The sequence below is a fragment of the Pleurodeles waltl genome, chromosome 3_1 (genome assembly GCF_031143425.1).
Source record: "Pleurodeles waltl isolate 20211129_DDA chromosome 3_1, aPleWal1.hap1.20221129, whole genome shotgun sequence".
Lineage (NCBI taxonomy): Eukaryota > Metazoa > Chordata > Amphibia > Caudata > Salamandridae > Pleurodeles > Pleurodeles waltl.
This window is the reverse complement of record NC_090440.1, coordinates 1606262317-1606287466: the sequence shown is the minus strand read 5'-3', so window position 1 is coordinate 1606287466 and position 25150 is coordinate 1606262317. Positions and strand designations below refer to the sequence as shown.

The window sequence follows — 25150 nt, the reverse complement described above, 5'->3', positions numbered from 1 at the left end:
AAAGAAAGCCAGCCTTGCGCTAACCACAAAGAAGCCTTTCTGGCGTGCCATGGAAGGCACGGACAAGGATGATCAGATGCACAGTGGCTCCCCGGGGCAGGTAAATGCCCTTTTCCTGAAAAGGGATCATATTACTCGTGCAATTCTCGACTGTTTGTGAACGACGCCTGTTGTAAAATGTTTTATTGGCTTCTGCTGTAACAGTTGATGTTACCTGTGACTATGCTAACTTTGTTTGACTGAAGCTTGTTTTTTCGTTCATTGAGGGGGAAGCAGATGACAAGAAACGTCTTATCCGTGAACGAAGCACTGAAGACGCTGTGGAAATTTGTAATCTGCCTTCAACCGGATTAATCGTCCTCAATTCTATCATCGGATCAGGCATGATAGGTAGGCACATTGGTGTATTAGCGTAATCTCTCGCTAATTCCAGATAATCTGCACCCGAGTCCCCCAAAAGATGTTTGTTTTTGCAATGCCTCCTTAATGGTATAAAATACAAACGCTACTTAGCCTCAGCCATTTGCAGCATTAATTGTACAACGATCAGCATTTTACTGGGGTAACAGTGCGCTTTAGAAATATTAATTCACTCATGCATTCATTTTTATTTTCACCATAAGGCTTGTCATTCACCCCAAAAAGTTTAAGAAATTTGATCCACTTCATGAGGGTCACTTTTCTAGGGGTGGGAGATTGCTGAAGCACTGACCTATCACTCAGCCACAACGGCACACATTGTGGAGGACTCTGTTGTTGCAATGAGCACCTCAGGCCTGGTAATCTGCACATAGAGCACTGTGTTATGTGGGTGCTGGCTGAGCCTTTTGTAACCACAATGTGATTGGAGGGGAGGGGAGCTGGGAGCAGTTTTGCGGCATTAGAAGGCAGCAGACTAGTTAGATCATTTAGTAGACTATATATGTATTTATAATGTAAGGCATTATAAATGGTTTGCCAAGGATCACACAACTTTTGTGTGGTGTGAGGGCAACAAAAGCAGGGGGCTGTACCACACAAACTATACAGTCATGCAAAAAAAACAAAGGCGCGACCACTTTCAACGTGGAAAAGGGCAAATACTTTTTGCTTCAGTCCATATTATAGATAGATTTGTGTACCATGGGAAAATGGAGGAAACCGATAATGAACCCACTGTAAAGTACATACAACAGATGCATTCTATATGAATTATTTTAAACATGTAATCTTTTTTACTTTCATTAAAACAGAAATTAATAGAACAGATTCTTTACATTACTATTGATAAACAACTTATTGAAAAATTAACAAATTCGTTGTGTCTCAATCCTAATCCCCTACTTCACATTTTAAAAGTGTTGAAGGGTTGCCCCAGAGCAGAAATGTAGATTGGAGCAAATACACACAAGCAATACAACAAGCACACAAGCAGCACCAACAAATAACAGGGCTTAATACACGGGATCATTAAATTACAGCACATTTACAAACAAAGGGCCTGATTTAAGAAAAGTGGCGCTGCATCCAATGCAGCACCACTTTTCTTGCGCCTCTTAGCACCTCCAACCGCCACCATGTGTGCGCTATATTTAATATACGGCGCACCATGGCGCAGGATAGGGGCAATAGCGTCAACATTTTTTACGCTATTGATGTACTGTGTAGGATTAGCGCCAAAATGTTGGTGCTAATCCTGCACAGTACATAGGGGCCTATTGAAAGCAATGGTGTGCCCCCTTTTAATACCTGCTCTGTCAGAAAATCATCTTACAATTGATTTCTGGTGATTGTCCTCACCATTCCTACATTCCACATCATGCGTTCCGTCCCGCTCCCACCAACAAATATAGCACTCCAAAATGTGATTTAGGACTGAATCACAATTTAAGGTAGAAACCCTTCACCAACCAGTGACATCTCACAACTCTTGAAAATTCTAATTTGATTAACCAAAATTGTAATGTCAAAATCATGATTCTAACAAGCTAAGTAACACCAAATTGTAACATCATTTGTGGCCCCTAATGTTTTGCCCTTTCTTGCAAAAGCTAATAATTAGGCTCTTACAAAATTACAAATGTATCACCAACTTTGCATGCTTTGCGGCAAATTTGGCCTTGTTGAGTCACATTAGCGTCATAAAAAATGACACTAATGTGCGCAAGTAGGCGCTAGGCCTTCTTAAATCTGGGACCTAATCTCTCCTCCCTCCTTCCACCACCCACAATCACTTGTGGAAGCTTGGAGTTGGAGTGAAATGTGAATGAGAGAATTAAAAAAAATGTGGATGAGTGTGTATGAATTTCGTTATGGCATTCCTAAGTGGGTGGAGTGACACAGAACGTAAATAGTATCTGTGCAACTTTTCTTTGTGTGTGAAGTTTTTGGTAGCTTGTGAACGTGTTATGTGCAGTATTGATTAGTTTCCTGCTATAGTCATAAGGTGTAATATAAAATAAAATCTGCGAATTGTATGGCAATGTATTATAGTAAATTATGTTATGATATGTGTATTTGTAAAGCACACTATCACCGCAAGGGTATCCTGGCCCTGAACAGGTATAATTTGATCGTGTTGCATAGGTTTTATGTAGTCAAAGAATGTCAAATTTTGTTCAAGATCCATATTGTGAAACTGTATCTATTACAATACTGTGGCCCTCATTCTGATCCTGGCGGTCCTAAACCGCCAGGGCCGCGGGCAACGGAAGCACCGCCAACAGGCTGGCGGTGCTTCATTGCCCATTCTGACCGCGGCTTGGGGATCCGGCGGTTTCCCGCCGGAATACCCCTGGCAGGGCTGAACCTCCATGGCGGCGCTGCAAGCAGCGCCGCCATGGGGATTCCGACCCCCTTCCCGCCAGCCTGTTTCTGGCGGTTTTGACCGCCAGGAACAGGATGGCGGGAACGGGTGTTGTGGGGCCCCTGGGGGCCCCTGCACTGCCCATGCACTGCCCATGGCCACTGGGCATGGGCATGGGCAGTGCAGGGGCCCCCTAACAGGGCCCCAGCATGATTTTCACTGCCTGCATAGCAGACAGTAAAAATCGCGACGGGTGCAACTGCACCCGTCGCACCCCTGCAACACCGCCGGCTCCATTCGGAGCCGGCCTCTGTGTTGCAAGGCCTTTCCTGCTGGGCCGGCGGGCGCTCCTTTGGCAGGCGCCCGCCGGCCCAGCGGGAAAGCCAGAATGGCCTCCGCGGTCTTTTGACCGCGGAGCGGCCAAATGGCGGTGACCGCATGGCGGCCGGCTACCGCCGCCCGCCGCGGTCAGAATGACCGCCTGTATGTTTGAAAATATATTTAAGGTTAGCAAGACTGCTTTGTCACCCTTTGCCTTGCCCAGAATTTAGGGTTTTTTATTATCCTCCACATTCTCACTTTGGTCAAGAGCAAAAGGGTAGTATGTTTTAATCACTCTTGATGTTGTGTTACGTTGGGAGAAATGGTGCAGTGAAGGAGTATTTTTGTAGTCACTATTCTTGGCCACAGGCTTGGAGGTCTCCCTGCCTTACTCGATGTAGGTGAGTATATTTTGTTCCCAACCGTCCCTTGCCCATGAATGCAGGGGCGGCTCCTTCACTATGGCGAAGGAGTGTTGCCCCACTGGCTGTGCCAGAAGCAGAAAAATAAAACAATAGTTTTTTTATTGTTTTATTTTTCTGTTTCTGGCATAGCAGTGCAGAGAGGGGTTGGGCTGTGGAAGGTTGGGGGGGGACAAAAGGAGAGTGCACTAAGTACACATGTGTGTTTGGCCGGCCTTCTGAGGCTGGCCAAACACACATGCGCTCTTAGGTTTCCCCTTCCCGGCTGCACACACACCCAGGCTGGAGAAACTGCACAGACCACAGGCTTGTGTCTGAGCAGCACCAATCCTGACGCTGCTTACATGCTAGCACCAGGATTGCTGGGGAGCCTGTGATGGTGTCCCAGCAGTGAATGCTAGGATATCAGAAGAGGACTGAGGCAGCAGATGGTGGCAGCGGCGACAGAAAGAGGTAAGTTAATTTTTTTATTTTTTTAAATTCCCTCCCAGCCCCCCTGTCCCTCTACTCCCTGCCCCTCCCTTTGAGATTTGCGGCGGCTGCCGCTGCTGCAATGGAAGTGTTGTGTGTTCCTTCTGCCACATTGACAAATAGCCAGTGGAGAATGTGCTCTGTTTCACACCAGCCTTGTCCCAACACGGAGGGTGAATATAACCACTACCATGGTCTCGCTCAAGGGTGGGGCTAGCGTGGATATTTCCCCTTCTTTGCCTAGGGGTAGGCATATATTCCCTTCCCCTGCCTTATCCATTATGTGATATTCTTTACAAACCCTGTGTCTGTGCATGGGTGAGGATTGTGTCTTGTATATATTTTGCTTTTCTCCCAATGTTTGAGAACATGAAGAGAGCACAAAAGAAACTCCAGACTGACATTATCAAAAAATTCCAATCTCATTATGAAAGTAGTCCATTTTCAACAGAATTGCAGTTTTGGTGAAGACCAGTCCGTCACCCTATCCTGAACCCCACTCCAGTCCTTTCGGAGATAGGACGGTTTGCATTTTTGATGTTAATGCAGTTTACCCGTGGCCAGGTTGTGTATTGCAAATGGCTTGTGCCTTGACCAAACCTAGGTACTAGAATGGTTAATTCCTTTTCACCTTGTCCAAGAGAGTAGAGGCTATTACTTACTCATGCCACCATACTCAACAGCAGAAACATTAAAACGTTTCACTCTTTCCCTTGCCTAACAGCACTCTCTGCCTTGCCCAATTTGCCCTGGCCTTGCCCAAGGATGTGGAGGTATTTTTTATCTACTGCCTCTTCCTGTAATCCTGAAATTATCATAAAGAGTGAATCAAGTGTCAATATGATACAACAAATTAAAGGGATGAGTTCTGTGGTACCCCAAAAGTTAGGCTCAATGAACGATTCAATGTAGAAAAGAGACAGCTTGGAGTGTTACATTTACACTTCTCTGTGTACATGTTGTTTAAAGTTTAATTGTATTGTTCAAGTGGTGCATCGCTTATCTGTGGGGGGTTGGGTAGTGGTTTTAAATATGACACCATTTGGAATAATATTCTGATCGTTCTCTAAATTGTTTTTCATAGGGTTGCCTTACTCCATGAAACAAGCTGGTTGCCCATTTGGAATACTGCTTTTAATTGGAGTTGCATGCGTGACAGGTACTCTACCAAACCTCTCTTGTTTAATACTTGTATTATTAAATAATTTAAGTGCATTGGATTTCACTCTCTTTAAATGTCATAACGAAACAGAATTAGTGATAGGTACTTCAAAATCTACCCCATGTAAAATCTTTGAGTCTATGTGCAAAATGATGATATCTTTGTACTCTGACTACGCAGGAGAAGTAGTGGTGGTTTCAACACTCTTAGCAGCAAAGAAAGGCCAAGGACAGTATTATGATGGGCTACGCAGACCTTTTTTTATGTTCATGCATTGTGAATTAATTTAACCCAATATTTCTCCAAGTTAGTGCATTATTTTAGACAGCACAGCTCAGAAACAGAACCCTACAAACCTTTCTCCCTGCTTCCCGAGCTTAACTCTCTAAAAATGGAGCTCTAACTCCTCGGCCTTAGTTTAATTGGTCCATTTTCTTTTTTTATAAACAAATTTTATTGTTTTTAAGATGAAAATCACCAAACAATTGGTACGGACAGTACGGCAAGATCCCACTCGAAGCATCATTGACAATAAAGCATTTAAACCATTTAAGGCATTTCATGGGACATACATCACTTCATTTTTTGACTCAACATTAAGGGTCAAAACCCCCGCACTGACTTATGGCAACAACCCCAGCCACCTACCCCATACCCTCTCATATTTCCGGGGACAACCCCTTGATTCAAACACCAGTTTTTCTTGATTTGCACACCAGTCCACCCCCCTTCTCCATTTTTGGAGGGATGGACCGGTGGGCGAGCTCCAGGCCACGGAAATGTCTCTTTTGGTGACCAGCAGGGCCGTACCAGCGAGGACAACGCGGCCCATCATAATTAATGGCAGAGCTTGCCACCTCTGCAAGTCCGCCTTAATACGCACCAGGAGCGGGTCCAGATTCTTGACCCATGTCAGCTCTAGCAGAAGGGTCACCCAAGTGGCGAGATATTTAAAACTGAGTTTGTGTAGGGGTATCATGTCTTGCCAATCGAAACAGTCACGAGTGCTCACCAAGGGGACCAACACTGACTTTGCAGGTTTCATTTTTAGTCCTGACGCCTGTTTGTAGCACCGTAAAAGATGGAGACCTAGGGGCCACATGTAGGAAAGTCCGAGATTGCGACTTGGAAATTGCGAGTCTGTCCGACTCGCAATTTCCAATTCGCAATCCCGGATGCAGAACGGTGTCTCAGACACCGTCTGCGACTCGCTATGGGGTCGCAAAGACCCACCTCATCAATATTCATGAGGTAGGTCGCATTTTGCAACCCCATAGCCAGTCCCTGCACTCACAGGGATGGTGGCCTGCTGAAGTCAGCAGACCTCCATGTCTGTGACTGCTTTTTAACCCCTTCCCCGCCACGGACGTAATGGTTACGTCCATGGCAGCGCCCGTGTGGCGCCATGGACGTAACCATTACGTCCTGCATGCTGCCCTCGGGAGAGGCGCTAGCGCTCCCCCGAGGGCCTCCCCCCCGCCCCCCCAGGTCAGGGCTGAAAGGGGAATCCCTTCCCCTTCAACCCCCGACCCCCCTCCCCCCCGTGACGCCAGCACGCGAGCGCGCGCTGACAATCACACAGCCTCCCCCATCGCGCTCGAAGCAGAGCTTCCAGCGCGATCGAAACAGAAATGCTCAGCATTTCTCTTTCGATCACGTGGGGGAGGCAAGGAGAGGCTTCAAAGGGAAGGAAATGTATTTCCTTCCCTTTGAAGTCTCTCCCAGGGTTTCAAAAGCCGGATTGCTTGCAATCCGGCTTTTGAAACCCCACTAGACACCAGGGATGTTTCTTTTTTTTGGGAAAGTGACAAAAAGGGAGCGACCCCTTGTGCAAGGGTCGCTCCCAGGGGGGCATTTTTTTTAAGGCCTTTTCTGCCCCCCCTATCGGCCTATTATTAGGCCGATCTGCCCCCAGGGGGGGCAGAAACCTCTAGACACCAGGGATACTTTTGTTTTTTTTGTTTTCTTTTGTGTTTTAGGTGTGGGGAGCGACCCCTTAGGCAAGGGTCGCTTCCATAGGGGGCAAATTATATTTTGGCCATTTCTGCCCCCCTTGGGGGCAGATTGGCCTATTTTTATGAGGCCAATCTGCCCCCAAGGGGGGTAGAAACCACTAGACACCAGGGAGTTTTTTTTTTTTTTTTCACGTAAGGGGAGCGACCCCTTAGGCAAGGGTCGTTCCCCTGGGGGGCAAATTAATTTTAGGCCATTTCTGCCCCCCATGGGGGCAGATCAGCCTATTGTAATTAGGCCGATCTGCCCCCAAGGGGGCAGAAACCACTAGGCACCAGGGATTTTTGTTGTTGTTGTTGTTTTACAGATGGGGAGCGTCCCCTTAGGCAAGGGTCGCTCCCCTGGAGGGGCAAATTGTATTTAGGCTATTTCTGCCCGCTTTGGGGGCAGATCATCCGATTATAGGTCAATCTGCCCCCAAGGGGGGGCAGAAACCACTAGGCACCAGGGATCTTTTTTTTGCGCTGTCACGCAAGGGGAGCGACCTTGTAGGCAAGGGTTGCTCCCGGGGGTGGGGGGCAAATTTATTTTAGGCCATTTCTGCCCCCCCCTGGGGGCAGATCGGCCTATTGTTATTAGGCCGATCTGACCCCAGGGGGGGCAGAAACCTCTAGGCGCCAGGGCAAATATATATATATATATATATATATATATATATATATATATATATATATATATATATATATATATTTTTTTTTTTTAGAGATGGGGAGCGACCCATTAGGCAAGGGTCGCTCCCCTGGGGGCAAATTGTATTTAGACCATTTCTGCCCCCCTTCGCGGCAGATTGTCGGATGGGGCAGAAACCACTAGGCACCGGTGATTTTTTTTTGGCGCCAATGTCACGCAGGGGGAGCGACCCTGTAGGCAAGGGTCGCTCCCGGGGGGGGTTTGGGGGGATGGGGCCGGCTGAGCTAGAGGCCAAAATCCACAGGTAGGCACTGTTTTCTATGAACAAATGGGATGTGTCCACGTTGTGTTTTGGGCCATTTCCTGTCGCGGGCGCTAAGCCTACCCACACAAGTGAGGTATCATTTTTATCGGGAGACTTGGGGGAACGCTGGTTGGAAGGAAATCTGTGGCTCCTCTCAGATTCCAGACCTTTCTGTCACCGAAATGTGAGGAAAACTTGTTTTTTAGCCAAATTTCGAGGTTTGCAAAGGATTCTGGGTAACAGAACCTGGTCAGAGCCCCACACGTCACCCCATCTTGGATTCCCCTGGGTTTCTAGTTTTCATAAATGCACTGGTTTCTAGGTTTCCCCAGGTGCCGGCTGAGCTAGAGGCCAAAATCTACAGGTAGGCACTTTGCAAAAAACACCTCTGTTTTCTTTTTAAAAAATTGATGTGTCCACGTTGTGTTTTGGGGCATTTCCTGTCACGGGCGCTATGCCTACCCACACAAGTGAGGTATCATTTGTATCGGGAGACTTGGGGGAAAGCTGGGTGGAAGGAAATTTGTGGCTACTCTCAGATTCCAGAACTTTCTGTCACCGAAATGTGAGGAAAACATGTTTTTTAACCACATTTTGAGGTTTGCAAAGGATTCTGGGTAACAGAACCTGGTCAGAGCCCCTTAAGTCGCCCCATCTTGGATTCCCCTAGGTCTCTAGTTTTCATAAATGCACAGGTTTGGTAGGTTTCCCTAGGTGCCGGTGAGCTAGAGGCCAAAATCTACAGGTAGGCACTTTGCAAAAAACACCTCTGTTTTCTTACAAAAAATGTGATGTGTCCACGTTGTGTTTTGGGGCATTTCCTGTCGCGGTCGCTAGGCCTACCCACACAAGTGAGGTATCATTTGTATCGGGAGACTTGGGAGAACGCTGGGTGGAAGGAAATTTGTGGCTACTCTCAGATTCCAGAACTTTCTGTCACCGAAATGTGAGGAAAACATGTTTTTTAGCCACATTTTGAGGTTTGCAAAGGATTCTGGGTAACAGAACCTGGTCAGAGCCCCACAAGTCACCCCATCTTGGATTCCCCTAGGTCTCTAGTTTTCAAAAATGCACAGGTTTGGTAGTTTTCCCTAGGTGCCAGCTGAGCTAGAGGCCAAAATCTACAGGTAGGCACTTTGCAAAAAACACCTCTGTTTTCTTACAAAAAATGTGATGCGTCCACGTTGTGTTTTGGGGCATTTCCTGTCGCGGTCGCTAGGCCTACCCACACAAGTGAGGTATCATTTGTATCGGGAGACTTGGGAGAACGCTGGGTGGAAGGAAATTTGTGGCTCCTCTCAGATTCCAGTACTTTCTGTCACCGAAATGTGAGGAAAACGTGTTTTTTTAGCCACATTTTGAGGTTTGCAAAGGATTCTGGGTAACAGAACCTGGTCAAAGTCCCACAAGTCACCCCATCTTGGATTCCCCTAGGTCTCTAGTTTTCAAAAATGCACAGGTTTGGTAGGTTTCCCTAGGTGCCGGCTGAACTAGAGGCCAAAATCTACAGGTAGTCACTGAGCAAAAAACACCTCTGTTTTCTTTAAAAAAAATTGATGTGTCCACGTTGCGTTTTGGGGCATTTCCTGTCGTGGGCACTAGGCCTACCCACACAAGTGAGGTATCATTTTTATCGGGAGACTTGGGGGAACGCTGGGTGGAAGGAAATTTGTGGCTCCTCTCTGATTCCAGAACTTTCTGTCACCAAAATGTGAGGAAAACGTGTTTTTTAGCCAAATTTTGAAGTTTGCAAAGGATTCTGGGTAACAGAACCTGGTCAGAGCCCCACAAGTCACCCCATCTTGGATTCCCCTAGGTCTCTAGTTTTCAAAAATGCACAGGTTTGGTAGTTTTCCCTAGGTGCCGGCTGAGCTAGAGGCCAAAATCTACAGGTAGGCACTTTGCAAAAAACACCTCTGTTTTCTTACAAAAAATGTGATGTGTCCACGTTGCGTTTTGGGGCATTTCCTGTCGCGGGCGCTAGGCCTACCAACACAAGTGAGGTATAATTTTTATCGGGAGACTTGAGGGAACACTGGGTGGAAGGAAATTTGTGGCTCCTCTCAGATTCCAGAACTTTCTGTCACCAAGTGTGAGGAAAATATGTTTTTTTAGCCAAATTTTGAGGGTTGCAAAGGATTCTGGGTAACAGAACCTGGTCAGAGCCCCACAAGTCACCCCATCTTGGATTCCCCTAGGTCTCTAGTTTTCAAAAATGCACAGGTTTGGTAGTTTTCCCTAGGTGGCGGCTGAGCTAGAGGCCAAAATCTACAGGTAGGCACTTTGCAAAAAACACCTCTGTTTTCTTACAAAAAATGTGATGTGTCCACGTTGCGTTTTGGGGTGTTTCCTGTCGCGGGCGCTAGGCCTACCCACACAAGTGAGGTATCATTTTTATCGGAAGACTTGGGGGAACATAGATTAGCAAAACAAGTGTTATTGCCCCTTGTCTTTCTCTACATTTTTTCCTTCCAAATATAAGAGAGTGTGTAAAAAAGACATCTATTTGAGAAATGCCCAGTAAATCACATGCTAGTATGGTCACCCCGGAATTCAGAGATGTGCAAATAACCACTGCTCCTCAACACCTTATCTTGTGCCCTTTTTGGAAATACAAAGGTTTTCTTGATAGCTATTTTTCACTCTTTATATTTCAGCAAATGAATTGCTGTATACCCAGTATAGAATGAAAACGCACTGCAGGGTGCAGCTCATTTATTGGCTCTGGGTACCTAGGGTTCTTGATGAGCCTACAAGCCCTATATATCCCCGCAACCAGAAGAGTCCAGCAGACGTAACGGTATATTGCTTTCAAAAATCTGACATTGCAGGAAAAAGTTACAGAGTAAAACGTAAAGAAAAATTGCAGATTTTTTTACCTCAATTTCAATATTTTGTTTTTTCAGTTGTTATTTTCTGTAGGAAACCCTTGTAGGATCTACACAAATTACCCCTTGCTGAATTCAGAATTTTGTCTACGTTTCAGAAATGTTGCGGTTTTTGGGATCCAGCATTGGTTTCATGCCCATTTCAGTCACTGACTGGAAGGAGCCACAAAAAATCGTAAAAATGGGGTATGTCCCAGTAAAATGCCAAAATTGTGTTGAAAAATTGGGTTTTCTGATTCAAGTCTGCCTTTTCCTGAAAGCTAGGAAGCTGGTGATTTTAGCACTGCAAACCCTTTGTTGATGCCATTTTCAGGGAAAAAACCACAAGCCTTCTTCTGCATCCCCTTTTTCCAATTTTTTTGAAAAAAAAACGAAATTTTCACTGTATTTTGGCTAATTTCTTGGCCTCCTTCTGGGGAACCCACAAAGTCTGGGTACCTCTAGAATCCCTAGGATGTTGGAAAAAAAGGATGCAAATTTGGCGTGGGTAGCTTATGTGAACAAAAAGTTATGAGGGCCTAAGCGCGAACTGCCCCAAATAGCCAAAAAAAGGCTTGGCACCTGAGGGGGAAAAGGCCTGGCAGCGAAGGGGTTAAATAAAGCAGTTTTTTTTTTTCATTTTGCAGCCCGTTTTCCTTAAAGGAAAACGAGTTGCAAAATGAAAAAAATACCGAAACCATTTGGTTTCGTTTTTTTCAGGGTAGGCAGTGGTCCATAGGACCACTGCCAGCTCTGAAAAAATATTTTTGTCGACATTCACAAAGGGGAAGGGGTCCCATGGGGACCCCTTCCCTTTTGCGAATGAGTTACCACCAGTGTGACACTGGTGGTAACTGCAAGTTGCTTTGCGACCGCATTCGCGGTCACAAAGCAAGTCTGAATTGCGATGCAAGTCGCAAATAGGAAGGGAACACCCCATGCTTCCCCCCAGAAGTATTTGTCAGCCAAATATGCCTTCATCTCGCTCCCGAACCTAGCGAGATAGAACAAAAACTGATTGAGCAGTGGTGGACCCCTCCATAATGTCGGATCAATTAAAGGAACACAGTTAATGGTGGATAGTCATATATTGCGCTTGTTCTCCATCAAGACAAGTGGCACCCCCCCAGAGTCATCTCTTATCCCAGAGGCTACAATGCTGGACTGCAAGATAGGTCTGAGTCGTCCTGCGACCCCGATCAAGCCTGCGGTGAACTCTGCGGCTGTGGATTTCCCCCATTACCTTCGGGACCCTTCAGTGTCTGCTGGCCCTTCAGATCCCCATGTGGGGCTACCATGGGGGAGACCGAACGAGAGCCGTGGTGCTCCCTATGCCCCCTTGAACGCGTGCGATGGCGCTTGGCAGATGACCGCTTCTGCTGATTGTCTGACAGCTCTCCTACCCGTGCCGGTCTTAGGTGCTCACCAAGCAGACCAAGTGGCACCTCCACTGTCAGCCAAGTCCATGCCGTGGTCGGCTGTTCAAAGAAATGTGTTTTATTTCCATGCACCACCCTGAGCTTCGCAGGGAACAGAAGTCGATATGGGATATTCATTGCCCTCAGTTTCTGTTTTACTTGAATACTATAAATGAGCGACGCTGTTGTTGCACATCCCTCGTGTAGTCAGGAAAAAGGAGGACCTTCACCCCACTGCAAAAGAGGTCTCCCTTGGAACGTGCCTCCTGTAGCACTGCGTCTCTGTCTTTGAAATTGAAGAGATGGAGAATCATCGGTCTAGGTGGGGAGCCCGGCCCGTTTGATCACAAACCATGGGGTGAGACGGTCCATTGACATCCAAGAGCGGATCCACTCCTCCAGGAACGCAACCAAGGATGATGCTGCTGTGGTCTCCGGAAGGCCCGCTATACGAAGATTGTTTCGTCTGGACCTATTCTTGGGGTCCTCGGCCCTCCGGTAGAGTTCCGACGTGCGAGATGTTAATACGGAGACTTGTGCCTTAAGAACGGTCATGTCATCTTCTATTGTAGAGATTCTTGATTCCACCTCCATGATTCGAGCTGTGGCACTACGGAGGTCTTGCCGGACCAGGGCCACATCTACTCTAACTTCTCCAATCTTCGACTCCACGGCTGCTTGGGATGTGTGAATGCCTTGGAGGATCGTTGCCAGGTCTCCGGATGTCGCCGGTAGACCACCTCGCGTTTGTGCCATTGACTGCCGCGCTGACTTGTCCTTGTCCATGGTTCTGTCGCAGGTTCCTTTTCCAAATTTAGGGTGGTGCAGGGACTTCTGGTCAAGGTCCACCAGGGAAGCCCAGTCAGAGCGCTATGCGTGATTCCAGGGTCTCCAGTGCCCCCGGAGACAGTTCAGGTCTCGCAAACGCTCCACATGCAGCGAGCTGCAGGTGAAGCCTCAGGAGCGGGGCCCACAATCGCACAATGGTGGCCCCTCGCTGCTAGCAGCTGACCATCCGCAGTAAACACTCAGGGGTCGCCCAGGGTGTCCATGTCATGTTCCCCCTTGGCGGGGCTCTCCTGACCCCCAATCTCTATGCCCACCTGGTCGCTGTCTCACTTGGGCGGGGGGAGAGGCCCCTTAGGATGGCAGAAGGAGCCCCACTGCGCGCTGCTCCCTTCTGCTGCTGCTCACCACAGCGCACTGCCTCCATGTCTGCCCAGGGAGACCGGGCGTTCCAGCTGGGAGCGGGTGGGGGGGATGAGAGATGAGAGATGAGAGGGGGGCTTCTCCTTCTGGGTATCGACGCAGCCCCCTCCTTAATTTCTCGGATCACCTTTCAGCTTGCTCCACTGCTGGGCCTCGGCTTTCCCCCTTCCCTGGAAGTTGGGAAGCCCTGGTCTATCCCAGGCCAGTCTTCGTGGCAGGAGGGCCCACCAGGGGCACCATGTGTGCCCCTCCGCCGCTTCACTCCGACCGCCACGCGGCCCCGGAAAAAGGGAATCCGGCACTGCTCTGTCCCAGGGCCCTCAGCACGCCCCGGGACGCCAGTCTCGCCCGCCGGCCGCCATCTTGGGTGATGGCAGACCCGCTTGATCGTCGCCGTGCAGCCAGCTGAGGAGCCGGTCGGCGTCTTCAACCTGCCGAGGGGCGACGGCGAGGTCCCGGGAGTGGGAAGGCGCCGCCGATGAAGGCGGATTACTAGCGTGGTGGAAGGAGGATGACGGAGGGGTCCGGAACACTACAGAAGTGTGACCGTCATCTTGACGCCTTAGCCACGCCCTTCAATTGGTCCATTTTTAATCTGTTTTATTTTCATTCCTTGACATCTTCTGTTTCAAATTATGCTGATTTTGATCGACTATGTTTCCCTACCTTCTCTTTCTTTTGTTTGCTTGTATTTTTTGTAGATCTTTTCAAAATCAGCCAGATTTCTGTTTTTGCCTAGATCATGTTACTGTTGTTTGCTTCTACTAAGTGGAAGTCTAACTATCCCTGCAGATCTGCATTTTTACCTTTTCTATCAATGCACACTGGGTCTGACTTCCACCTTTATGGTAGCTTAAGGTTATTAGCTAGTCCATTTGATGCATCATTTTACCTTCACCTGTGTAAACTGGAGGAGTGATGCAGTCATAGAAATTCACTCAGGTCTCGTTTATCAGCCCTCTACTGTAGGCTGATCCGTCAAGGTTGGGAAGGTTTGTGTAAGGTTGCCCATTGTCAGGGGTCAACAGTACTGGCCTGGCAAGTAGTCCCTATTCTGTTGCCCGTTCTATCAGCTTCCTTCAAGTTCATTGGTTGTGTTTCCTTGTTCATCCAGGTAATTGCTTTGATAGAGGGGACTGGGGTGTGAGTATGAGTTTTCAGCCTGAGACATTCTTGGCCAGGTGTTGGATTTTAAGACCACAGTCTCAACTCCAACACTTATATTCCACATTTGGGTGGAAATTGTGATCAACTTTCAACACAATGTTGTTGCAATTCAATTTGGCAAAATGTATAATGTGTTTTTCTACAACTTCTGCCTTTCTCTCTATTGTTATGATATGGAATTTACCTGATAGGTATACTGCAATGTGAAGCCTTATAAGTGTTGGCAAACCACAGAAGATAGATTATTACAGTTTTTCCTCTGGCTCGTAACACTCAGCAATATCTTTAAGTTTATCCATGAGCTTGATGAATGTTGTATTAAACTGTGTGTCATATGGAAATAGAAGAAAACATAGTCATGGGGCCTGATTTAAATCTGGGCAGAGGGAATACTCTGTCACAAACGTGACAGATATCCCGTCTGCTGTATTATATTATAGGATATATCCTATATCCCCATAGAATATAATGGGATCATAATACGTTGACGAGAAATCTGTCACGTTTGTGAGGGAGCATTCCCCTGCGCCCAGATCTAAATCAGGCCCATAGTTTTCTTAGTTTGAAATATAATGGTGCTTGCACAATTTATGGCAACATATTAGACCCTCTTCATAACGTAAATTCAGTTTCAAATGTACATTTCCAACCTATTTTGCATTCACAAAGTGATTCCCGGCAGATGTAAACCAATTTGCAAGTCTGAAGATCTTTGCCACAAGAGCATAAATCTCCTTTGTAATAAATCAAACTTAAGGGGAGGAAGGTGGCTGTTCCAAGGCATTGTTTACCCTGGAAGTTTAAGAATGCCAACAAACAAGTAAATGGAGGTAAGGGATGTAGCTCAATGTCAAGATCTGCCTACTTTGGAACTGTGGAATCAGGTTCAAGTATCAGAATAGGCTCAACATCCTATGATTCCGAGCAAATCACTTAGAGCCTGATTTAGTTTTGGGGGAGGGGAATACTCCGCCACAAACATGATGGATACCCTGTCCTCCGTATTATGATCCCATTATATCCTATGGAGATCGTAATACGGCGGATGGGATAGTCGTCACATTTGTGACATAGTATTCCATCCGCTGCGATCTAAATCAGGCCCTAAGTGATTTGCTCGGAATCATAGGAAAAAAATATGTGAACCTGAACATATATATAGTGTAATCTGGTGCTTTCATAAAGTTATCTAATACCCTTAGGCCAATTTAACACTATATAAAACCTGAAAAATAAAAATGTTCACCACAAAAATGGTCAGAGATTTATTCCTGCACAGGGATAGAGCTCCTTTCCTTCAAGAGTGTAAAGGGGAGCAGATCACCCCCCCCCCCCATTTGTTGATGATGTAGGTAATGGGCTTTCTCCACAGGGAAAATTGTTTTCCCTGCAATGATAACAAAAAATATGGATTTGTATAGGGGATCTTATTCCACCTTTGTGGAGTGCTACACTTTGTAGAACACTGCACAGCTGCAAAGTTCCCTGACCTTCCTAAGAGTACGCCTTAAAGCCTGCCACTCATGCAGCAGTCCAGGCATATTGCTGGGCATGGTGGTGAATAATAAAAAGTATGGCAACTACATTCATGTGAAGGTAGAGTTCTCTAGAGGCACTTTTCCTAATTTGTTTTGTGAATCTGTCGCATTGTCAGAGGCATAGTTTCGGAGGGGGTGTGATTTGTGTGTTACTACTGTCCTAAAAATGTGTTCTGTATTAAGTAGTTTGGTACAAGGGCTATTGGTTGGGTCTGATGAATTGCCTGTCGTATTTCACCTGGGATTTTTATATGCCAACAAAGATGAAAAAATACATGCTCTCTCTCTCTTGCTCTTTCTCTCTGTTTTGAAAGCCTTAAAGAATGTTGATCAGTTTGAAAAATGTTGTTTTTCTATGTGCCCCTAACAATTTCCCATCCTCTCTCTTTCCATGGCCCCTTAAGCCCCTCTCATGCCCTGCTTCTCTGATAATGTGTTTTAACAAGATATCCCAGCATGACTGTTTGGAAATCTGAAGCTCACACTCCCCCCTCCATCTAATTGACCAATCTACGCCCCCAGAGAATACACGCTCTGCATGCAAAAAGGGACTTTCAATCATCCTCCTTCAGCTAATGAATTCTTTGGCTCCGGGAGCTTCAGTCATTGGTTTGAGACTATCGGTCACATCTTGAATCAGCCCACATGAGTATTTCAGCCTTGCCATTTTTCTATTTGGCTGCTTAAGTGTGCACCACTGTACGAAACTGGACTGTTGGTTGAGTGGGTGGAAGCCCCAATCACTCAACAACCACAATCCTTGTAAGGGTTAACCATAAAAGTCACTATATTAACCTGTTCTTAACCATCTAGTACCAACTCACAGAAGCAGTCAGCCATAACTAATAAAGTAATAAAGTGAAAACAGAACAGTAGAAGAAACACAAACCAATTAAAAAAATTGAGTGGATTTTAATAAATAAAATAATGCCAGAACAACAAATATCTAATCAGTAGAACTGGGGATATTCAGTTTTAATTTTTTGGAGAAAATAATGCCTAAAAGCGCAAAACACCACACATGGTCATCTGGTTGCGCTAGACCAGGGAAAAGTCACAGGTTCAGGCCAACTGCGCTGAAGCACCTATCGGAAACAGGGACCAGGGTAGTCCTGCTGAAGTGCTACCTTCACAAGTCTGGCACGTAGAGTTCCTTTCATGTTGGAGGAGGCTGCAGGGAGGTGACGTGGAGTGCACAGAGAAGGTCAGGCATCATGGAAGGTCATTGCTGAACCAAAAAGATCCGTTCACCACTGAAGTTTCATGTTGGTGTCATCTTTGGCTGTCATTGCTGTAGTGCGAACTGCAGGTCTTGCATTGCCATGAAGAGCAGATCTAACCAGAGCTTCACTTTGGCGGTTGCTGCGGGCAGCAGAGTTTCGGTGTAAATGGGCCTTTTCGCAATTGAGAAGCGCCCAACTTCAAGATTTTCACCTTTTTCTTCTTGGAGGAGCTCCACTGAAGCCAGTCAAGTGACCAGGGCCTGGGGGGCACCTCACAATCAAGTGATTCAGGACGCTAGCAGAAAGGCACAGTTGGTTGGGACAGAAAATGCAAAATTTCTAAAAGAGGCATTTTCAGAATTGGAACTTAAAATCCGACTTCACCATTAAAACATATTTTAAATTAAAATTTATTTAAGTGTAAACAGCATTTCTTTATCTGTTCCAAATCAGAAGTTAGCATTTATGAAATGTAATAAGGTAACCCAGTGTTAGTCAATTTAGAGAGATAGGCCAACAGCGAAAAACAACTTTAGGAATTTTTCACTGCCTGTACGGTAAAACTTAAACCCACATGTTCTAGTTTTTTAAATACTATGCACCCTACCTCAGGATCTGCTATGGCCTACCTAAGGGGTGACTTATAAGTATTAGAAAGAAAGGTTTAGGCCTGGCAAAAGGTACCTTTTGCCAGGTTGGAATGGCAGTTTAAAACCGCACTGCAGGCTGCAGAGGCAGGCCTAAGACATGTTCTAAAGGGCCAAGTTAGTGGGTGGCAGAAAAAGGGCTGCAGCCCATTACTTGCATCTAATTTACTGGCCCTGAATATAGGTAGTACTATCTACTAGGGACTTACCAGTAAATTACATCTGCCAATTATGCGTTGGTCAATGTTACCATGTTTTAGGGATAGAACACAAGCACTTTAGCACTGGTTAGCAGGGTTAAAGTGCTCTAATGCAAACCAAAACAGTTTCAGCAAAAAATACAGGTGAGAAGGCAAAATGTTTGGGGTAATACCACACCAAGTATGTCAGGTTTAAAATCCATCATCTCTAACGGAATGCAGGAGGAACTATTTTACATACGAAAAATACATTGTCATCACACATTCAACATGCTGAATTTATGATATTTTAAGAACCAATACCAATCAATCATTAGATCTTTACTCAGTTTCAAAATCCTTAAAAGGATACAAAATACAATTTAAAAACATTAAAACAGCAGATAACAATTACATCATAAAAGTTTTAAAAATCCACTCTTAGACTTATTTGAACATACAAATGACCAATAATCTAGGTCCTATCTAAATGCAATACAGCAGCAAATATAAATAATTTTACAAAACTTTAAAACTCAAGCAATAGGGTGATTTGTGCATTGAAATAAAATCATATCCCCAAAAAGGAGCAGAGGCATGGGCCTTTAACATCTGGTCATATCGTCTCTCACACACCCACAAGTAATACATGAAACAGTAGCTTGGATTTCAGTAACAATTAATCACATCCACAAAAATAGAATCTGCTCTATTTTACTCGCCCATCATATTTCTCAGTCTTACTGCAGCTGAGATGAATTTATACACCATATAGCAGACCAATTCACACGCAGAAGTTGTAAATAAGGAAGGGCCTGCCTACATCTTCTTATATTTAGTGTCCTAAGTAAAGGAATTAAAACAAATATCCTTGGCGCTTCATAAAGTTTACAAAAAAAGAAAAAATGTGACATGGATAAGCAAACTTTGAGGCACATGGAGAGGGCATCAGGTCTGTTTCATCAAACACATCTCTGGGATACGAAACCAAGAAATGTGCAATGTTCAAATGAAATCTGATCAGAGAGTACCTGTGCTCATCATGTAGTACAAAATGTAAATAAGGCTCCATGGAACTAGAGGTCACTAGGAGTTGATGGGCCGCCACTCTTCTCTTACAGCACTCATGGGCTTATCATCTCACCACTAGCATTGCAAAAAATTCAGTTTTAGCATAGGTTTTCAATAATGAGCTAATACTATGAGGATTTTTAAAACGTTCTGGGCTCCCTATCAAACAAAGTTGGTCCTTTACGTATGCCAGCGATGAGATATTACAGACTTTGTCAAGACTCAAGCAGTCAGTAATCACAGCTTGGTTAAGTACTGTTTCTGATTTGGACCAGACAGAGAGCCATAACAATCGGGGTGCAATTTTATCTGATCTTCGATATACGTTAGCCCCAATTCTGTGTAACAAGTATAGGAAGGTACACTAGTGGGAACAGATAGCAACTTTCTCAAAAAGGCATTTTGACTAACCTGTACTTGTGCCATATCGCAGACTCCCCAAATTCCAGCACCATACGTGGCCACAGAGATACCTTATACGTGGCCACAGAGAGCCTTATAAATGTCAATCATCACATCTAGAGGTTTAGAACCCAATTTAGCAGCAAATTTAAAGACTGCAGCAATGGATTTCTCAATTTGGCTTCCAAATCGGCCTTTATTATCAAAGGGAACCCCCAGATACATGAAGGTCGGTACACAGAGGAGTCTAGTCTTATTAATATGGTGAGATTTAGGTTTGCTAGGAGACTGGCCACAAACCATGGTGTAAGATTTAGAGTTGTTAATGGTCAAAACCAATTGATTCATGAACAGGACAAAGATATCCAGTAACTTCTGAAGTCCAATCCCAGTTCTAGAAAGAATGGTACAGTCATCAGCATATAGTAAAGCCGGACGTCACCTTGCACCCCCACTAGGTTTATCTGATCTTATATGTAACAGAGATGCATTGAGATCACTGATGTAAAGGCAGAAAAGAAAGGGTGCCAAAACACTCCCATGGCTAACGCTCCACCTTATGTTAATAAGAGAAGTGCAATTGCCTTGGGGCCCATACCTAAAGATACCTGTCACACCTGCATGGAGTTGGTTCAGCAGATGCACAGTGGGTGTATCGACTCCTAATTCCAATATCCTTCCCCATAATTTAGCTCAGTTGACACAATTGAACACAGAACTAAGGTAAATAACTGCTAGATATAAGCAGTCTCTCTTCACCTTTCTGCCTTACTGTATTTACTATTTAAAAGGTGAAGATTCAGGCATAGATTTATAGTCCCAACGCCCTGTCTAAACACATACTGAGTAGCAGACAGAATGCCTTTCTCAGTAGGACAGGCCTCCGATCGATCTAATTAGACTCTGCCCAGCAATTTGGAGTCAATCAGCGAAATGGGGCTATAGCAACAGGGATCAGCACAGTCCCTCTTCTTGAAAATAGGGACAATGATTGAGTTAAACCAAGAAGTAGGGGGGCCAGCATATACTGAACTCCTCAATACATTAACTATTAATGGGGCCCACAAATCTATTTTGTCTTTGAACAAGTCAATAAGGACCCCATCTGGGCCCAGTGCTTTGTCATTTGGTCTCCATTGAATTGCCGAAATTAGCTTCTGTAGGGTCATTTCCGGGAAGTCTCTACTATGCAAATTTGAATCACTCATGTTTATGCTGCCTGATATATCTATTAGCATGGCACTGCTGTACCACCCATGAATGAGGTGGGATAATTGTGTCCATACTTGTATTAGGGGTCTCTTTTCAAAGAAAGGTGTATTTACAATTTTCTAAAAATGCAGCGCATCATTTCTGTCACTAGCCTTGTGTGACTGATCCAAGGTTCTTGCATTATAGCTTCCTTTCTCACCTTTAACACCACCTTGTAGCGTAAGCTGCACATTCTCACTTCCTCTACCCTGCTGGGCAACGTGTTTAGGGCCCTAATTAAAGCTACTATGGGAAGAAGAGCAGGTCCCATCAAACACTTTATTTGTCTTTAGCTCCCTAAAACATAATGGCAGAGTTCGGAGTTTTGTGACACATTTACAAATGTCACTACAGGCCCCCATGCAAGTAAAAACGGTCTTCTCCAGACCCCAAGCACACTATCAGATATCCCTGATTCCTGGCAACCAGTTTAGTCAGTAACAATCCAGGATCTATATTAGCCCAGTTAAACAAAATACCTCTATTCCTAGTTGTCTCTACTGGGAGAACAACATAGAAGTGTTTTAATTGGGTGCAGTCTATAGATAAATTTAATGCCAGAGAATTATGATTACTCATTCTAGTGAATTGTAAAACTTGAGACCTTTTGACACCACTGATTTGAAAAGGCTATATAATTAATCATACTGCTGGTACCTCTCCCAGTAAAAGTGACTTGATTCAAAATTGTTGCTGGTACTAAGCCTTCTCCAACGTTCCCACATCACACCTCACCTCAGGCAACTCCACTAGTTCCCCGTACAGAAGAGATGGCAATTCAAGCTGCTGACCCCCACACAATGCTCTATGCAACCAAGGACCCACATACATTAACCACCATCTGAACTTCCACCAACCGTCGAGAAGTCTATGCTTTGCCTCCCTTTCACTTGCCCATACTCTCTACATCTACTAAAGAAGAAGTGGAGGGCGTTCTTTCTCTCACATCATAGCAAAAACCTGGAACAGCTTCCCCAAGTACTTCAGGACCATCACCTCACTTACAGAATTCCGAATTACCTCAGAACCTGGCTGTTCGAATATGCCTCTGGGACCTGCAAGCGCCTGGATACCCTAATGGGTGATTAGCTGAGCTTTATAAATCCTGATTGATTGATTAATTGATTGAAGTCGAATGTAAGCACTAGATCCTGACTGCTCATGATTTTATTAAAAACATCTCAGCAGGGGTTATGCGTAAAATGAAGGTGATCCACATTATCATGCCCCATAGTGCTATTTTCAGTACTCCTTTAGATGATACAGAGTTTACTATTAAAATCAACCCCCAATGTGCAACAAAATGCCCCTTTAATTAATATCACACTACACTTAAAGCCATATTAAGTGAATTGCCTATATAACATTCTTAAAATTAAAGTTATTGTGATTTCCTGGGGCTCAGACATTGAGCCCACCCAATGGAAGGTTAGGTGGTGGGCACATGAGACAGGTTTGAATGAGTGAATGCTAGCAAATGAAATGAGATGCAGCGCGTACCATGGGCTGGAGGTTACTGCGGTGGTTGGTGGTCCCTCCCACCGGAGAAGAGTTTCTTTCCTTCCCTTCCTCCCCCCTGCATTAATGTTTATTTGCCCAGTTACCCCTACTGCAATAGTTATCAGAGATGAGGAGGGAGAGAACTCTTGCTAATGGAAGTTTGTTCTCAGTACCTGCTCACTGCTGCTGCTAGTTTCTCATTGATGTATTATTGTTGTTTGATGATACTAAAGTACAAACTTAATTTTTCTGGGTTTAGATATTGCCCACACTTACCGCTTTGATTCTGCATATGAACTGGACGCTTTTGTATGATACAAAATGCAGATGTAATGTTTTTCATGTGTCTTGTCTAATATGCTGAACATAATAAACATGTTAAAAAACTATTGTGATTAAAATTTATCAGAACAACTGTTAAACTTGCAGGGAAGTACAAACTTAATTTTAAATTGAGGTGAATTAAGAAAAACTTTGCTTATCCTTGCCACTAAAGAAACGGACACTAAAGTTAGCAAACCACCCCTACAATGCCTTGTTCTAGAGAGGACAGTCAATGGAAACTATTGATATGTACATTTCACATGCCCAGGTCTCTTTTAAGCACGCAATATGATAATCCCTTATCAATCTATGCCAATTGATCATCATTCAGTTTACTGGCAATTTAGGCTACATTCCAAAACAACAAGTTGAAGCCTGACAGTGGTACTACAGCACATTTTTTGAATTAGCATTACCCCAGATTGCATAGAAAACACATCTTTGTCAGTGTCTGGATAAACAAAATCTTTGGCAGGCTGCGACACAACGGGGCATATTTACAAGCCCATAGCGCCACGTTTTGTGACACCCCGGTAGTGCTGTGCACTGCGCCATATTTACAAGGCAATGCTAAGCCACTTTTTGTGGCTTAACACCGCCTTGTAAATATGGTCCCCTCCGACGCAGTTTTCTGTGGCAGAGGGACATGCAATAGGTGTTGCTGTGGGCATTCCACCGTAACACCAATTGCTTTTGACACTGCCTCAGATTTACAAGAAATCGTAAATCTGAGGCAGCGCCAAAATTTAATGTCACCGCAGGGGTGGCACTAGCATGATCCAATGAGGAGAAATACTTTTATTTCTCCTTGTTTTTGATTTTTCCATGTGTGCCGCATTCTCCAGCACACATAGAAAGATCAAAACGAATGATTGTTTATGTGCAGGATGAGACAGCTTCCTGCACATAAACAATCATTCAATAATGACGATTTGCTACTTTTACATGTGCTGCATTCTGCAGCATACATAGAAGTGCCAAACTGCCATTGTAGATTGCTTATGTGCAGGAAGGAACACCTTCCTTCACATAAACAATCATTCCTTTCAATGCGGACACCTTTGCACTTTGGTGCAAGGATGCCTACATTTTGCACTGGCAGCTAAATTTAGCGCCAGCACTAGGGGAAAGACTGGTGTGTGCCGTATATTTGTAAATGTGGTGAATCTGTGTGTTTCATAACAGACACATCGTGGCGCTGCCAATTTTGGTGCGGTGCCACACTGCGGCAGTTCCTTGTAAATCTGGCCCAAAGTATTCTGCAAAGATGTGATCTAGAAGACCTAATACATTTCACTATGTTTCTGGGTAAATTCCGTGTATATGTACTCCGTGTTCCACAGTGGTAGAAAGTGCCACTGTAGTACCAGTAAGAAGGAGCACTTCGTTCTTGCTAGCTAATTTTGATTTATTATCACAGGCCATGGCCAGCAATCTGCTATGAGCCCTTAAAGTGAGCTCCCCGGTAGAAGCAGACCAGGGGAGAATCCTGCACTTTGGAATAGAGAAAAAGAGCCCAGATTTGGCATTGCTGTGTAAGGCATTGCTTGTTGGCGCCTCAGTGGCAGTTATCTGGAAACAAGCCATAGAGGTAAACCTAACAATTGCTTGTAACAGGAAGGAGCAATCAAATGGAGTGGAATTTTCAGTGCAAGATGCCAAGAGATAGGACACACAGCCAGTCACATTAAGATGTATGTGGTATTGTATTCTTATTGTTGTACCAAGTTACTTGTTGATAAGCACTGTACATATACTTGTTTGTATTGAAAGCTCTAATTGCTGTGAACAAGACCGTTCTAAGAATGTGGAACATAGAATGTGAAGAACCTAACAAGGTTCCTCACTTGGGGCAGTTGGAGTGGAAGGTCTTGCTGACAGGATGAGGTTTCTATATATAGGATTTATGCTTAATAAAATAAATTAAACTTTCAAGAAACGGAAATCTTGATTACTTCAATGTACTTCGTAAAAGTTCATTTCAAGAAAACCTCACAAGACTCTACTTTTACTGCAATATACCATGGGCAGTGGGAGGTTGAACACTGTTGGTAATAGTCCTTTTAGAGTGAGAACTCCGTCCATGTAACTTTATAAATCATTTAGCATAAACAATTTAATTTCACATAACGTGATCCCATGTACAGGGACTACACAAAGAGGTACAACACACATATAAGTACACACAAAGCCAAGATTATAGGTATACATACAAGCATAGGTGGAATATTTTTTTCCCCTTTTAT

The 25150-nt window shown here is 44.7% G+C and overlaps 1 protein-coding gene across 1 annotated transcript in view; it reads left to right on the top strand.

Annotated features, from left to right (window-relative positions):
* The first annotated feature begins 277 nt into the window (after window positions 1-277).
* The window catches only part of SLC38A11 (solute carrier family 38 member 11), a 454649-nt gene continuing 429776 nt past the window's right edge, over window positions 278-25150 (top strand). Inside the window, exons 1-2 of the mRNA XM_069221362.1 lie at window positions 278-390; window positions 5084-5158. Coding sequence (XP_069077463.1) covers window positions 384-390; window positions 5084-5158 — 82 coding nt within the window. The 5' untranslated portion in view covers window positions 278-383. The remainder of the gene's footprint in view (window positions 391-5083; window positions 5159-25150) is intronic.